Source organism: Oncorhynchus keta, chromosome 12 (assembly GCF_023373465.1).
Source record: "Oncorhynchus keta strain PuntledgeMale-10-30-2019 chromosome 12, Oket_V2, whole genome shotgun sequence".
NCBI lineage: Eukaryota > Metazoa > Chordata > Actinopteri > Salmoniformes > Salmonidae > Oncorhynchus > Oncorhynchus keta.
The window spans coordinates 55,190,330-55,206,455 of record NC_068432.1 but is presented as its reverse complement, the minus strand read 5'-3'; the positions used below and the strand labels follow the sequence as shown (position 1 = coordinate 55,206,455).

Below are 16,126 nucleotides of genomic sequence, written 5' to 3'. Positions count from 1 at the left end.
CAGAAAACTGGGGCTAAGAGCAATACCAGGCTATACATCAAAACTGGGACAAACAGAAAACACCTCAATACCAGGCTATACATTGAACAGGACAAACAGAAAACTGGGGCTAAGAGCAATACCAGGCTATACATCAACTGGGGCAGAAAACACTCAATAATACAGCAATAGGGGCGAACAGAAAACACCTCAATACCAGGCTATACATCAAAAGGGACGAACAGAAAACACCTCAATACCAGGCTATACATCAAAAGGGACGAACAGAAAACACCTCAATACCAGGCTATACATCAAAAGGGACGAACAGAAAACACCTCAATACCAGGCTATACATCAAAAGGGACGAACAGAAAACACCTCAATACCAGGCTATACATCAACAGGACGAACAGAAAACACCTCAATACCAGGCTATACATCGAACAGAACGAACAGAAAACACCTCAATACCAGGCTATACATCGAACAGAACGAACAGAAAACACCAGGCTATACATCAAAAGGGACAAACAGAAAACACCTCAATACCAGGCTATACATCGAACAGAACGAACAGAAAACACCTCAACACCAGGCTATACATCAAACAGAACGAACAGAAAACACCTCAATACCAGGCTATACATCAAACAGAACGAACAGAAAACACCAGGCTATACATCAAACAGAACGAACAGAAAACACCTCAATACCAGGCTATACATTGAACAGGACAAACAGAAAACACCTCAATACCAGGCTATACATCGAACAGGACAAACAGAATCATAGATATATAATAATCCACTGACTCTGAGGAGACATTGCCCCAGTTCAGTTTCCACATCCAACTAATATCAGATATCCACTGTACAATAAGATATACAATATACACGGAGTGTACAAAACATTAAGAACACCTGCTCTTTCCATGACATAGACTGACCAGGTGAATCCAGGTGAAGGATATGATCCCTTATTGATGTCTCTTGTTAAATCCACTTCAATCAGTGTAGATGAAGGGGAGGAGACATGTAGATGAAGGGGAGGAGATATGTAGATGAAGGGGAGGAGACACGTTAAAGAAGGATGTTTAAGCCCTGAGACATTTGAGACGTGGATTGTGAATGTTTGCCATTCAGAGGGTGAATGGGCGAGACAAAAGATTTACATGCCTTTAAACGGGGTATGGTAGTAGGTGCCAGGTGTACTGGATTGAGTGTGTCAAGATCTGCAACACTGCTGAGTTTTTCACGCTCATCAGTTTCCCCATGTGTATCAAGAACGGTCCACCACCCACAGGCCATCCAGGCAACTTGACACAACTGTGGGAAGCCTTGGAGTCAACATCCCTGTGAAACGCTTTCGACACCTCCTAGAGTCCATGTCCTGATCTATTGAGGCTGTTCTGAGGGCTAAAGGGGAGTGCAACTCAATATTAGGAAGGCGTTCCTAATGTTTTGTCCACTCCGTGTAGATACACAGTACTGTATGTGTATTGTCTTGGACAGTGTACAGAAATGTTTGTGTTTCTGTATATCATGTGAATGTAGGCAGATGTCTGTTGGTTCCCGGGGAGGGACCGACCTGCTGAACGAGGGACCATGCTACTGAGCATCACAACATGATTAGGCAGATGTCTGTTGGTTCCCGGGGAGGGACCGACCTGCTGAACGAGGGACCATGCTACTGAGCAACACAACATGATTAGGCAGATGTCTGTTGGTTCCCGGGGAGGGACCGACCTGCTGAACGAGGGACCATGCTACTGAGCAACACAACATGATTAGGCAGATGTCTGTTGGTTCCCGGGGAGGGACCGACCTGCTGAACGAGGGACCATACTACTGAGCAACACAACATGATTAGGCAGATGTCTGTTGGTTCCCGGGGAGGGACAGACCTGCTGAACGAGGGACCATGCTACTGAGCAACACAACATGATTAGGCAGATTGGAGGATTGGCCTTCCTGCTGATTTACAGGGACCATGCATGAGCAACACAGACATGATTATCTTTAGATGTCTTTGGTTAACCCTACAAACGTCTTCTGGGAGGGATAGACCCCCCATACTGGTCCTTAACTCCTAGGCACTGTAGATGTGAGAGGGACCATACTACTGAGCAACACAACATGATTAGGCAGATGTCTACCCATCCAACTTGGTTCCGATAGGGATGCTACTTGGCAACAGACCTGCTGAACGAGGGACCATGACTGAGCAACACAACATGATTAGGCAGATGTCTGTTGGTTCCCGGGGAGGGACCGACCTGCTGAACGAGGGACCATACTACTGAGCAACACAACATGATTAGGCAGATTGGAGGATTGGCCTTCACTTCTATTTACAGCTGTTGCATGACACCACAGACTGATGATTATCTTTAATGCATTAGGTCGGCTAACCCTACAAACGTCTTCTGACCTACTAATATAGACCCCCCCCCCCCATATCTCCTGGTCCTTAACTCCTAGGCACTATGTAGATGTGAGAGGATTTGACAGTTTGAACAGTACAGTAGGACCTTGTCTGTGTCCTCTGAACAGGACAGGCTTAACGTTGACCTTGGACTATAGCCTACCCATCCCTACCCATCCAACTCAACCGATAGATAACCGATAGAGAACCGCATGCTACTTGGCAACAACTAACTCAGATGAACATGAGGTTCCATAACAATGGTGTAGCAGTAGCTCATAGGCCTCCACATAACAGCAGTAGCTCATAGGCCTCCACATAACAGCAGTAGCTCATAGGCCTCCACATAACAGCAGTAGCTCATAGGCCTCCACATAACAGCAGTAGCTCATAGGCCTCCACATAACAGCAGTAGCTCATAGGCCTCCACATAACAGCAGTAGCTCATAGGCCTCCACATAACAGCAGTAGCTCGTAGGCCTCCACATAACAGCAGTAGCTCGTAGGCCTCCACATAACAGCAGTAGCTCATAGGCCTCCACATAACAGCAGTAGCTCATAGGCCTACACATAACAGCAGTAGCTCGTAGGCCTCCACATAACAGCAGTAGCTCATAGGCCTCCACATAACAGCAGTAGCTCATAGGCCTCCACATAACAGCAGTAGCTCATAGGCCTCCACATAACAGCAGTAGCTCATAGGCCTCCACATAACAGCAGTAGCTCATAGGCCTCCACATAACAGCAGTAGCTCATAGGCCTCCACATAACAGCAGTAGCTCATAGGCCTCCACATAACAGCAGTAGCTCATAGGCCTCCACATAACAGCAGTAGCTCATAGGCCTCCACATAACAGCAGTAGGTCGTATGGCAGCAGTGTTACAGCAGAAGCAGATACACGCCAGCTACAAAGGCAGGGGTTTAACAGGACTTAAAACTACTCTCAACAAGCTATTTCACAGTAGAGACACACAGCAAAACCCTGTGTGGACATTCCCCAGGGCTGTGTCTGGTATGGAAACCTATTTAGTCAATATAGAGATGCACTGTTTTTGACCTGAACCCATAGTAGTTGGAGGAACTCAACATGGAGTAAGTTAAGAGGCTAACGAGGTCCTCTGGAGGAAGGATGTTTGACATGTACGCCTAATTGGCTCTTAAAAAAAAAAAAAGAGAGCAGGATCTGCAGTACTCAGAAACAGTCTACTAGTGATTTTATGCTGCGAATAGAAATACTACTACTATTTGAGCTGTGGCCACTACCAGTAGTAGTGGACTGGATACTGTAACCACAGCAAAGGCCCCTGCCTAGGAGACACATGTCAACTCAATGCTGGCCTCAGGCCTGTATCTATTTCAGTAGCATTCTGTTCAGCCCAATGGATACTGTAAAACTGTCAAAACGTAGGACCCTAAAATGACAGAGCTCAAACATGGGGAGTTGGTTCTAAAAGACAAAGTGGAAGGAAGTAAAAGGTGGTTTGAATCAACAACAACACAAATTAATCTGAAACTAAAATGATTTTTCAGGTGTGTGGCTGTAGGAAGTTCCTTTACTGAACACTACTCTCTAGTACTTAACAAAAATACAAAACATTGATGAACGACTAACTCAAACCCCAGCCAAATGGAACTGTACATTTACATTTAAGTCATTTAGCAGAAGCTCTTATCCAGAGCGACTTACAAATTGGTGCATTCACCTTATGACATCCAGTAGAATAGTCACTTTACAATAGTGCATCTAAATCTTAAAGGGGGGGGGGGTGAGAAGGATTACTTATCCTATCCTAGGTATTCCTTAAAGAGGTGGGGTTACAGGTGTCTCCGGAAGGTGGTGACTGTAATGGTTTCTATTGGAGATTGACAACTACTTTAAAAAAAAGAATAATAATCAAAATGGATTAATGTTGTAAAGTCAGAATATGATTGCAAATATAATGTCTGTCTTCCCATTGGTCTGAGGTGCTGGCTCACAACTAGTGCCACTTCCTTCTTGAGTGATGTCACACCTCTCCTCTCTGACTGAGGGTTATAATAGACCTGTGCCACTGGGGTGACCTCTCTCTCTCCCTCTGACTGTGTAATAGACTTAGAAGAAGCTTAGATTGACAGCACGTGCTAAAGGCTATACTCTCTTTTTCATGTACATCTTTCCTTCCTCCTTTTATTTCGGTAGAAAGGAGGGGTAGCCATACAGGTCATTTCCTGTTTGATAGTCACACCCTCGTTATGCTGATAACAAAACAGAAAACAAAGACAAACGATAAGACCGTCCTGTTGCTATAGGCCCTTGACAACAGACTTAAAGCAACGTGTCTGACATTTCATAACACATTTGATGTTTATTTTTTCAGGATGACTTCAAAAATATTGTAATAATCTGAGATGCATGACAAGTCCCCGAAAGACGTGTGAGCACAAATATTGACTTTATAATGATACGTTTTGTTATAATAACAGTAACAGACAAACAAACGGCCTATAGGACGGGCAAAGCTGTATAATAAAAGACATGAATGACTTCGACACCTACTGTGACTGTCAAAACCACAATAGAAATGAGGAAGTGAATTAAGAGTACACCGGTGTCATCATATTCAAGAACAAGATCAATGCCAAAGCATTGATGTGTAGAGGAGCTCTGTCCCGGTCACGGGAAAGACGTGTGAATACCAGTCATTGCTGAATAACCAGAAGGAAACGTTCGAGAGAACGTATCAGAAAATATCTAGTTTCCAAGTCAACAGATTCTTCTTAAGCAACAGAACGAAGGTGAACATGTTCCCAGCCCTAAAACATCACGCATATTAGTGATAAACAATTACAATTTTTTTTTTTTTTTTTTAAATCACGTAATGTTGGACTAATGTTTGTTCTCAACAAGCTCGTCTCGTTACATACAACTAACTATCACTTCGACTAGCCGTGAAGCTTGAAAGCCGTACACAATGTTGCCAGCATTACGGCATGCACAGCTGACGACCGAATCGTCATCGATATCGGTTCCTAATACACCGGGTACACTTACTTTTTGAGAGTCCATACCGAGGACCGAAACACAAGTATCATCAAATCCAATGCATAGGCAGGCGAAGTTCTCTCCAAAGAGGAAGACGATTACCCCACTGGCTGGCGGAGCATAGTGCACGTACATGCGCAGTAGTATTTTTAACCCTCGCCCTCATAAATTAGAGGCGATATAAAAATGTAGACAGGTTGCGCCCTCCACTGGACTAGAGAAGAATGTCTTTGATGTGTTAGTAAACGTGTCATACGTCAGTGGTCACGAGGGGTAGGGTTTTGCAGAGGGATTCCACTTCTCCGAGATTTCCCCCAAAGTCTCGCGGTAATGGTTGGTTGCTGTGGTAACGTCAAAAGAAGTGCACCGCTCGCTCGCTTGCTTGCTACAACAAAATACAAACAATCAATTCACAGTCAAGTCATATTGAGCGGTTTGACACCTATACAAAACACGAGGTAAGTTGGTACACTTATATTATGCATTATAGCTACCTTGAAATTGCCCCGAGAAAAGAGACAACTGTTTCATTTGCAAACTAGCTAGCAACATCCAGCTAACATTAGCCTAGCTAGCTAACACGTTACTAGTAACTTAGCTAACTAACGGTACTTCGCTCGGAAATGCACCATGCCTCTGTTTAGTTTAGCTTTGCCAACGTTACTCCAGGCAGTTGCTTGTCGTTGAAAGACTGATTTTCTCCTGCAGGATTTTGTGGAGAGGAGAGAAACCAGTGTGAAGAGATGGCGAGCCAGAGGCCACCGTCAGGTAGACCGATGAGTCGGGGGTCTCTTGTACCAGGGACTGGAAGACCTCCAACTGCCATCAGACCTCCACCCACAGCCGTTAGGGTCGGAACTGGGGTAAAGCCAAGTCACAGTTTTGATGTTTTCTTGCAGATCCCTGACTAACTATCATCACCCTGTTACACACCTAATGTAGCGTATGGGACATACAGTACAGTTCATAATGAAAGTCCAAAAAAGGGATTCAATCTAAAAAGGAATTAAAATTGACAATGTTTCCCCTACAGATCTACACTTCCTGCGCCACATTTTCAAAGTTAATGAAAAAGTAGAGAATATTTTCTAAAAATAAATAAACAAAGATGTCTTCACAACCCAGAGTTAATACTTGGTGCAAGCACCTTTGGCAGAAAATACAGCTGAAAAACACTTTGAATATGATCCTACCAACTCTGGACAACTCCACTGGCAACATATATCCATTGTTGTTGTCAAATTTTCTCAAGCTTATTGAGTTTAGTTGAGAATCATTGATGGTCAGCAATATACAAAAATGGTTTCTGATTTTCAAACAGATTTACTGTGCACTCAGGGCACCAGAGTGGTGCAGTGGTCTAAGACACTGCATCTCAGTACACGAGGCGTCATTGCAGTACCTGGTTCGAATCCAGGCTGCATCACATCTGTGATTGGGTGTCCCATAGGGCGGCGCACAATTGGCCCAGCGTCGTCTGAGTTTGGCTGGGGTAGGCCGTCATTGTAAATAAGAATTTGTTGTTAACTGACTTGCCTAGTTAAATATAAAAAAGAAGTAAAATATTCAGACCCCTTGACTTTCCCACATTTTGTTACATTACAGCCTTATTCTAAAAGGGACGAAATAAAACATGTTCCTCATCAAACGACACACACGACACCCCATATTGACAAAGAGAAAACAGGTTCTTCAAAATGTACATAGTATTACATATTATGTACAAGTATTCAGTCCCATCGCTATGACACTTGAAATTAAGCTCAGGTGCATCCTGTTTCCATTGATCATCCTTGGGTTGTTTTTACAACTTGATTGGAGTCCACCTGTGGTAAGTTCAATAGATTTGACATAATTTGGAAAGACACACACCTGTCTATATAAGTTTCCACAGTTGACATTGCATGTCAGAGCAAAAACCAAGCCATCAGGTCAAAGGCAGGATTGTGTCGAGGCATGATCAGGAGAAGGGTACCAAAAATAATGTTGTTGCATTTGAAGGTCCCCAAGAACACGGTGGCCTCCATCATTCTTAAATGGTAGAAGTTTGGAACCACCAAGACTCTTCCTAGAGCTGGCCGTCCGACCAAACTGAACAATCGGGGGAGAAGGGCCTTGGTCAGGGAGTGGCCAAGAACCCAATGGTCTCTCTGACAGTGCTCCATAGTTCCTCTGTGAAGATGGGAGTGTCTTCCAGAAGGACAACCATCTCTGCAGCACTTCACCAAGCAAGCCTTTATGGTAGAGTGGCCAGACGGAAGCCACTCCTCAGTAAAAGGCAAATGACAGCACGCTTGGAGTTTGCCAAAAGGCACCTAAAGGACTCTCAGACCATGAGAAGCAAGATTCTCTGGTCTGAAGAAACCAATATTGAACTCTTTGGCCTGAATCAACTCAAATGTATTTATATAGCCCTTCGTACATCAGCTGATATCTCAAAGTGCTGTATAGAAACTCAGCCTGAAACCCCAAACAGCAAGCAATGCAGGTGTAGAAGCATGGTGGCTAGGAAAAACTCCCTAAAAAGGCCAAAACCTAGAGAGGAACCAGGCTATGTGGGGGGGCCAGTCCTTTTCTGGCTGTGCCGGGTGGAGATTATAACAGAAGATGGCCAATTTAAAAAAATATATATATATTTTACTAGGCAAGTCAGTTAAGAACAAATTCTTATTTTCAATGACTGCCTAGGAACAGTGGGTTTAACTGCCTGTTCAAGGGCAGAACGACAGATCTGTACCTTGTCAGCTCGGGGATTTGAACTTGCAACCTTTCGTTTACTAGTCCAATGCTCTAACCACTAGGCTACCCTGCCGCCAAGATGTTCAAATGTTCATAAATGACCAGCATGGTCCAATAATAATAAGCCAGAACATTTGAAACTGGAGCAGCAGCACGGCCAGATGGACTGGGGACAGCAAGGAGTCATCATGTCAGGTAGTCCTGAGGCATGGTCCTAGGGCTCAGGTCCTCTGAGAGAGAGAAAGAAAGAGAGAATTAGAGAGAGCACACTTAAATTCACACAGGCCACCGAATAGGACAGGAGAAGTACTCCAGATATAACAAACTGACCCTAGCCTCCCGACACGTAAACTACTGCAGCATAAATACTGGAGGCTGAGACAGGAGGGGTCAGGAGACATTGTGGCCCCATCCGAGGACACCCCCGGACAGGGCCAAACAGGAAGGATATAACCCCACCCACTTTGCCAAAGCACAGCCCCCACACCACTAGAGGGATAACCAACCCAGACAGGAAGATCACATCAGTGACTCAACCCACTCAGGTGACGCACCCCTCCCAGGGACGGTATGAAAGCGCCCCAGTAAGCCAGTGAGCCCCTGTAATAGGGTTAGAGGCAGAGAATCCCAGTGGAAAGAGGGGAACCGGCCAGGCAGAGACAGCAAGGGCGGTTCGTTACTCCAGAGCCTTTCCGTTCACCTTCCCACTCCTGGGCCAGACTACACTCAATCATATGACCCACTGAAGAGATGAGTCTTCAGTAAAGACTTAAAGGTTGAGACCGAGTTTGTGTCTCTTACATGGGTAGGCAGACCGTTCCATAAAAATTGAGTTCTATAGGAGAAAGCCCTGCCTCCAGCTGTTTCCTCAGAAATTCTAGGGACAATTAGGAGTGCCAAGCGTCATGTCTGGAGGAAACCTAGCACCATCTCTACGGTGAAGCATGGTGGTGGCAGTACCATGCTGTGGGGATGTTTTTCAGCGGCAGTGACTAGTCAGGATCGAGGGAAAGATGAATGGAGCAAAGTACAGAGAGATCCTTGATGAAAAACCTGCCCCAGAGCGCTCAGGACCTCAGACTGGGGCGACCATAAGCACACAGCCAAGAAAACGCAGGAGTGACTTTGGGACAAGTCTCTGAATGTCCTTGAGTGGCCCAGCCGGAGCACGGACTTGAACCGATTTGAACATCTCTGGAGAGACCTTAAAATATCTGTAGCAATGCTCCTTATCCAACCTGACATAGCTTGAGAGGATCTACAGAGAAGAATGGGAGAAACTCCCCAAATACAGGTGTGCCAAGCTTGTAGCGTCATACCCAAGAAGACTCAAAGCTGTAATTGCTGCCAAAGGTGCTTCAACAAAGTACTAAGTAAAGGGTCTGAATAGTTTAAATTTAGTTTACAGCAGTAATTGCTGCTGAAGGTGCTTCCACCAAGTATTGACTCGTTTGAAAACATACAGTGGCTTGTGAAAGTATTCACCCTTTGGTATTTTTCCTATTTTGTTGCTTTACAACCTGGAATTAAAATGGATTTTTGGGGGGGGGGTTGTCTCATTTGATTTACTCAACATACCTACCACTTTGAAGATGCAAAATACTTTAGCAGTATGCTTAGGGTCATTGTCCTGCTGGAAGGTGAACCTCCGCCCCAGTCTCAAATCTCTGGAAGACTGAAACAGGTTTCCCTCAAGCATTTCCCTGTATTTGTGCTTCTACACCTGCATTGCTTGCTGTTTGGGGTTTTAGGCTGGGCTTCTGTACAGCACTTTGAGATATCAGCTGATGTACGAAGGGCTATATAAATAAAATTTGATTGAATTTGATTGATATTTAGCGTTTCACAGTCCCTGCTGATGGAAAAACATCCCCACTGCATGATGCTGCCACCATCATGCTTCACTGTGGGGATGGTGCTCTCGGGTGATGAGAGGTGTTGGGTTTGTGCTAGACATAGCGTTTTCCTTGATGACCAAAAAGCTACAGTTGAGTCTCACCTGACCAGAGTACTTTCTTCCATATGTTTGGGGAGTCTCCCACATGCCTTTTGGCGAACACCAAACATGCTTGCTTATTTTTTTCTTTAAGCAATGTTTCTTTTCTGGCCACTCTTCCGTAAAGCCCAGCTCTGTAGAGTGTGAGACTTAAAGTGGTCCTATGGACAGATACTCCAATCACCGCTGTGGAGCTTTGCAGCTACTTCAGGGTTATCTTTGGTCTCTTTGTTGCCTGGTGGGCGGCTCTCTCTTGACAGGTTTGTTGTGGTGCCATATTCTTTCCATTTTTTAAAATAATTTATTTAATGACGCTCCGTGGGATGTTCAAAGTTTCTGATATTTTTTTATAACCCAAAAACTGATCTATACTTCTCCACAACTTTGTCCCTGACCTGTTTGGAGAGCTCTTTGGTCTTCATGGTGCCGCTTGCTTGGTGGTGTTGCAGACTTTGGGACCTTTCAGAACAGATGTGTATATATACTGAGATCATGTGACAGATCATGGGACACGTAGATTGCACACAGGTGGACTTTATTATGTGACTTCTGAAGGTAATTGGTTGCACCAGATCTTATTTAGGGGCTTCATATCAAAGGGGGTGAATACATATGCACCCACCATCTTTACTTTAAAAAAAAAAAAATGAATTTTTTGAAACAAGTAAAAATGTTTAATTTCACTTCACCAATTTTGACTATTTTGTGCATGTACGTTATATTAAATCCAAATAAAAATCAATTTAAATTACAGGTTGTAATACAACAAAATAGGAAAAATGCCAAGGTGGATGAATACTTTTGCAAGGCACTATACACATTCAAGACATCTTCATTTAAAAAAAGATATATAGTTTATTAATTTTGAAAATGTTTTATATTTTTTCTTTCACTTTGAAAATGTGGAGCAGGTTGTGAAGATCAGAAGAAGAAAAAAGTGATCCTTTTTAGATTTCAATTTAATGCAGGAAAATGTGACAAATGCAAGGGGTGTCTAGACTTTCACACTGTAGCAGGGTTCTCCCCAAAGAATGTAAGAGGGGGACTGCGCCACCTTGTGGACTGGCTGCGTGCGCCGTTATTTAAACTTCATCCGTTATCATTTAAGGCCATTTTGTTGCTCTATATTGCAGGAAATGGCAGTTACAGGTGTTAAAAATAAATAAATAACATCTCTGAGTCCAAGAGGGGTCATGGCCCACCTTCAGGCCTCCCCCTCCCCCCACTGTACTTAGCAGTACCACCTTGTTAAAAAATCCTGGGAGAACCCTGTGTGCTTAGAGATGATTTCAAGTAGATAGGTAGTGCTTACCAAGACATGATGTACGTTAGCTATTTAAAATCCTTTATAAATTGTAGCTCCTTTCTAGTTAATTTTAAAGTGGAATCTAAGCAACATTTCTAGTTGAATAATGTCTTGTGTGTAATGTGTAGATTGTTCCGGGTACTGGGCGTCCTGGAACCAGAGGAGGAGCCCTAGGGACCCCTGGTGTTCTCTCTGCTCAAATTAAAGTGGCCGACCGGCCAGTCACCCAGCAGGGCCTGAGCGGCATGAAGACTGGCATGAAGGGTACAGTATTATTATTCACCTGTATTATAAACCTGTATCATTCACCCATATTATACACCTGTATTATTCACCCATATTATACACCTGTATTATTCACCCATATTATACACCTGTATTATTCACCCATATCATTCACCCATATTATACACCTGTATTATTCACCCATATTATACACCTGTATTATTCACCCATATTATACACCTGTATTATTCACCCATATTATACACCTGTATTATTCACCTGTATTATTCACCCGTATTATACACCTGTATTATTCACCCGTATTATACACCTGTATTATTCACCCGTATTATACACCTGTATTATACACCTGTATTATTCACCTGTATTATACACCCATATTATACACCCGTATTATACACCTGTATTATACACCCATATTATACACCTGTATTATACACCTGTATTATTCACCCATATTATACACCTGTATTATTCACCCATATTATACACCTGTATTATTCACCCATATTATACACCCGTATTATACACCTGTATTATACACCTGTATTATTCACCCATATTATACACCTGTATTATTCACCTGTATTATTCACCTGTATTATTCACCTGTATTATTCACCCGTATTATACACCTGTATTATTCACCCGTATTATACACCTGTATTATACACCTGTATTATACACCTGTATTATTCACCCATATTATACACCTGTATTATTCACCCATATTATACACCTGTATTATTCACCCATATTATACACCTGTATTATACACCTGTATTATACACCTGTATTATTCACCCATATTATACACCTGTATTATTCACCTGTATTATTCACCTGTATTATTCACCCGTATTATACACCTGTATTATACACCCGTATTATACACCCGTATTATACACCTGTATTATTCACCTGTATTATACACCCATATTATACACCTGTATTATTCACCCGTATTATACACCTGTATTATACACCCATATTATTCACCTGTATTATACACCTGTATTATACACCTGTATTATACACCTGTATTATACACCTGTATTATTCACCCATATTATTCACCTGTATTATACACCCATATTATACACCTGTATTATACACCTGTATTATTCACCCATATTATACACCTGTATTATTCACCCGTATTATTCACCCATATTATACACCTGTATTATTCACCTGTATTATACACCCGTATTATACACCTGTATTATTCACCCGTATTATACACCCGTATTATACACCTGTATTATACACCCGTATTATACACCTGTATTATTCACCCATATTATACACCTGTATTATTATACACCTGTATTATACACCTGTATTATTCACCCGTATTATACACCTGTATTATTCACCCATATTATACACCTGTATTATATTATTATTATTATACACCTGTATTATACACCTGTATTATACACCCGTATTATACACTCATATTATACACCTGTATTATACACCTGTATTATACACCCGTATTATACACCTGTATTATTCACCCGTATTATACACCTGTATTATTCACCTGTATTATACACCTGTATTATTCACCTGTATTATTCACCTGTATTATACACCTGTATTATTCACCTGTATTATTCACCCGTATTATACACCCGTATTATACACCCGTATTATACACCCGTATTATACACCTGTATTATACACCTGTATTATACACCTGTATTATACACCTGTATTATACACCTGTATTATTCACCTGTATTATTCACCCGTATTATTCACCTGTATTATTCACCTGTATTATTCACCTGTATTATTCACCTGTATTATACACCCGTATTATTCACCTGTATTATTCACCTGTATTATACACCTGTATTATTCACCCGTATTATTCACCTGTATTATTCACCTGTATTATTCACCTGTATTATACACCTATTATTATTATTCACCTGTATTATTCACCCGTATTATTCACCCGTATTATTCACCCGTATTATTCACCTGTATTATTCACCCGTATTATTCACCCGTATTATTCACCCGTATTATTCACCCGTATTATACACCTGTATTATTCACCTGTATTATACACCCGTATTATTCACCTGTATTATACACCTGTATTATTCACCTGTATTATACACCTGTATTATACACCTGTATTATACACCTGTATTATACACCTGTATTATTCACCTGTATTATACACCTGTATTATACACCTGTATTATTCACCTGTATTATTCACCTGTATTATTCACCTGTATTATACACCTGTATTATTCACCTGTATTATACACCTGTATTATACACCCGTATTATACACCTGTATTATACACCCGTATTATACACCTGTATTATACACCCGTATTATACACCTGTATTATACACCCGTATTATACACCTGTATTATACACCCGTATTATACACCTGTACTATACACCCGTATTATACACCTGTATTATAATTTATTCGTTATTTTACCAGGTAAGTTGACTGAGAACACGTTCTCATTTGCAGCAACGACCTGGGGAATAGTTACAGGGGAGAGGAGGAGGGGGATGAATAAGACAATTGTAAACTGGGGATCATTAGGTGACTGAGAAGGTTTGAGGGCCAGACCTGGGGAATTTAGCCAGGACACCAGGGTTAACACACCTACTCTTACCATAAGTGCTATGGGATCTTTACTGACCTCAGAGAGTCAGGACACCAGGGTTAACACACCTACTCTTACCATAAGTGTCATGTGATCTTTACTGACCTCAGAGAGTCAGGACACCAGGGTTAACACTCCTAATCTTACGATAAGTACCATGGGATATTTAATGACCTCAGAGAGTCAGGACACCTGTTTAACGTCCCATCCGAAAGACGGAATTATAAACCTGTGTTATTCACCTGTATTATACACCTGTTATACGCTGAGTGTACAAAACATATTGTGTTGCACCTCCGTTTGCCCTCAGAACAGCCTCAATTCCACAGGGATGCTGGCCCAAGTTGACTAAAAGATGTTCCCACAGTTGTGTCAAGTTGGCTGGATGTCCTTTGGGTGGTAGGGTGGACCATTCTTGATACACACAGGAAACTGTTGAGTGTGGAAAAACCCAGCAACGTTGCAGTTCTTGACACACACAAACCGGTGCGCCTGGCACCTACTACCATAACCCGTTCAAAGACACTTAAATATATTTTGTCTTGCCCGTTCACCCTCTGAATAGCACACATACACAGTCCATGTCTCCATTGTCTCAGGGCTTATAAATCCTTATTTAACCCGTATCCTCCCCTTCATATTTAACCTGGTCTCCTCCCCTTCATATTTAACCTGGTCTCCTCCCCTTCATCTTTAACCTGGTCTCCTCCCCTTCATCTTTAACCTGGTTTCCTCCCCTTCATCTTTAACCTGGTCTCCTCCCCTTCATCTTTAACCTGGTCTCCTCCCCTTCATCTTTAACCTGGTCTCCTCCCCTTCATCTTTAACCTGGTCTCCTTAACCTGGTCTCCTCCCCTTCATCTTTAACCTGGTCTCCTCCCCTTCGTCTTTAACCTGGTCTCCGTCCCTTCATCTTTAACCTGGTCTCCTCCCCTTCATCTTTAACCTGGTCTCCTCCCCTTCATCTTTAACCTGGTCTCCTCCCCTTCATCTTTAACCTGGTCTCCTCCCCTTCATCTTTAACCCGGTCTCCTCCCCTTCATCTTTAACCCGGTCTCCTCCCCTTCATCTTTAACCCGGTCTCCTCCCCTTCATCTTTAACCCGGTCTCCTCCCCTTCATCCTTAACCCGGTCTCCTCCCCTTCATCTTTAACCCGGTCTCCTCCCCTTCATCTTTAACCCGGTCTCCTCCCCTTCATCTTTAACCCGGTCTCCTCCCCTTCATCTTTAACCCGGTCTCCTCCCCTTCATCTTTAACCCGGTCTCCTCCCCTTCATCTTTAACCCGGTCTCCTCCCCTTCATCTTTAACCCGGTCTCGTCCCCTTCATCTTTAACCCGGTCTCCTCCCCTCCCCTTCATCTTTAACCCGGTCTCCTCCCCTCCCCTTCATCTTTAACCCGGTCTCCTCCCCTCCCCTTCATCTTTAACCCGGTCTCCTCCCCTTCATCTTTAACCCGGTCTCCTCCCCTTCATCTTTAACCCGGTCTCCTCCCCTTCATCTTTAACCCCGTCTCCTCCTCATCTTTAACCCCTCCTCCCCTTCATCTTTAACCCGGTCTCCTCCCCTCTCATCTGATTTGAAGTGGATTTACCAGGTGACTTCCCTTCATCTTTATCCTTCACCTGGATTCACCTGAACAGTCTGTATGTCATGTGGTCCTTCTGTAGCTCAGTTGGTAACCATGGCGCTCCCCTTCATCTTTAACCCAGGGTAGTGGGTTCATCTTTAACCCCGGGACCACCCATCTTTAGAATG

At 42.9% G+C, this 16,126-nt stretch overlaps 2 protein-coding genes and 1 long non-coding RNA gene across 3 annotated transcripts in view; 1 reads left to right on the top strand and 2 right to left on the bottom strand.

Moving 5' to 3' along the window:
* LOC118391640 (FSD1-like protein) overlaps window positions 1–5,597 on the bottom strand; it is an 86,189-nt gene extending 80,592 nt beyond the window's left edge. Inside the window, exon 1 of the mRNA XM_052458711.1 lies at window positions 5,439–5,597. Within this exon, the coding sequence (XP_052314671.1) occupies window positions 5,439–5,564 (126 nt within the window). The 5' untranslated portion in view covers window positions 5,565–5,597. The remainder of the gene's footprint in view (window positions 1–5,438) is intronic.
* Window positions 178–5,429, bottom strand: LOC127906487 (uncharacterized). Its single transcript, XR_008061604.1, has 3 exons — window positions 2,258–5,429; window positions 688–1,648; window positions 178–360 (listed from the first exon to the last, which is right to left on the bottom strand). It is a non-coding gene; the product is annotated as an uncharacterized LOC127906487 (long non-coding RNA).
* Window positions 5,598–5,668: 71 nt separating the features above from the next.
* Window positions 5,669–16,126, top strand: part of ift74 (intraflagellar transport 74) — an 80,179-nt gene continuing 69,721 nt past the window's right edge. Inside the window, exons 1-3 of the mRNA XM_052458707.1 lie at window positions 5,669–5,887; window positions 6,138–6,292; window positions 11,599–11,734. Of these exons, the coding sequence (XP_052314667.1) occupies window positions 6,173–6,292; window positions 11,599–11,734 (256 nt within the window). The 5' untranslated portion in view covers window positions 5,669–5,887; window positions 6,138–6,172. The remainder of the gene's footprint in view (window positions 5,888–6,137; window positions 6,293–11,598; window positions 11,735–16,126) is intronic.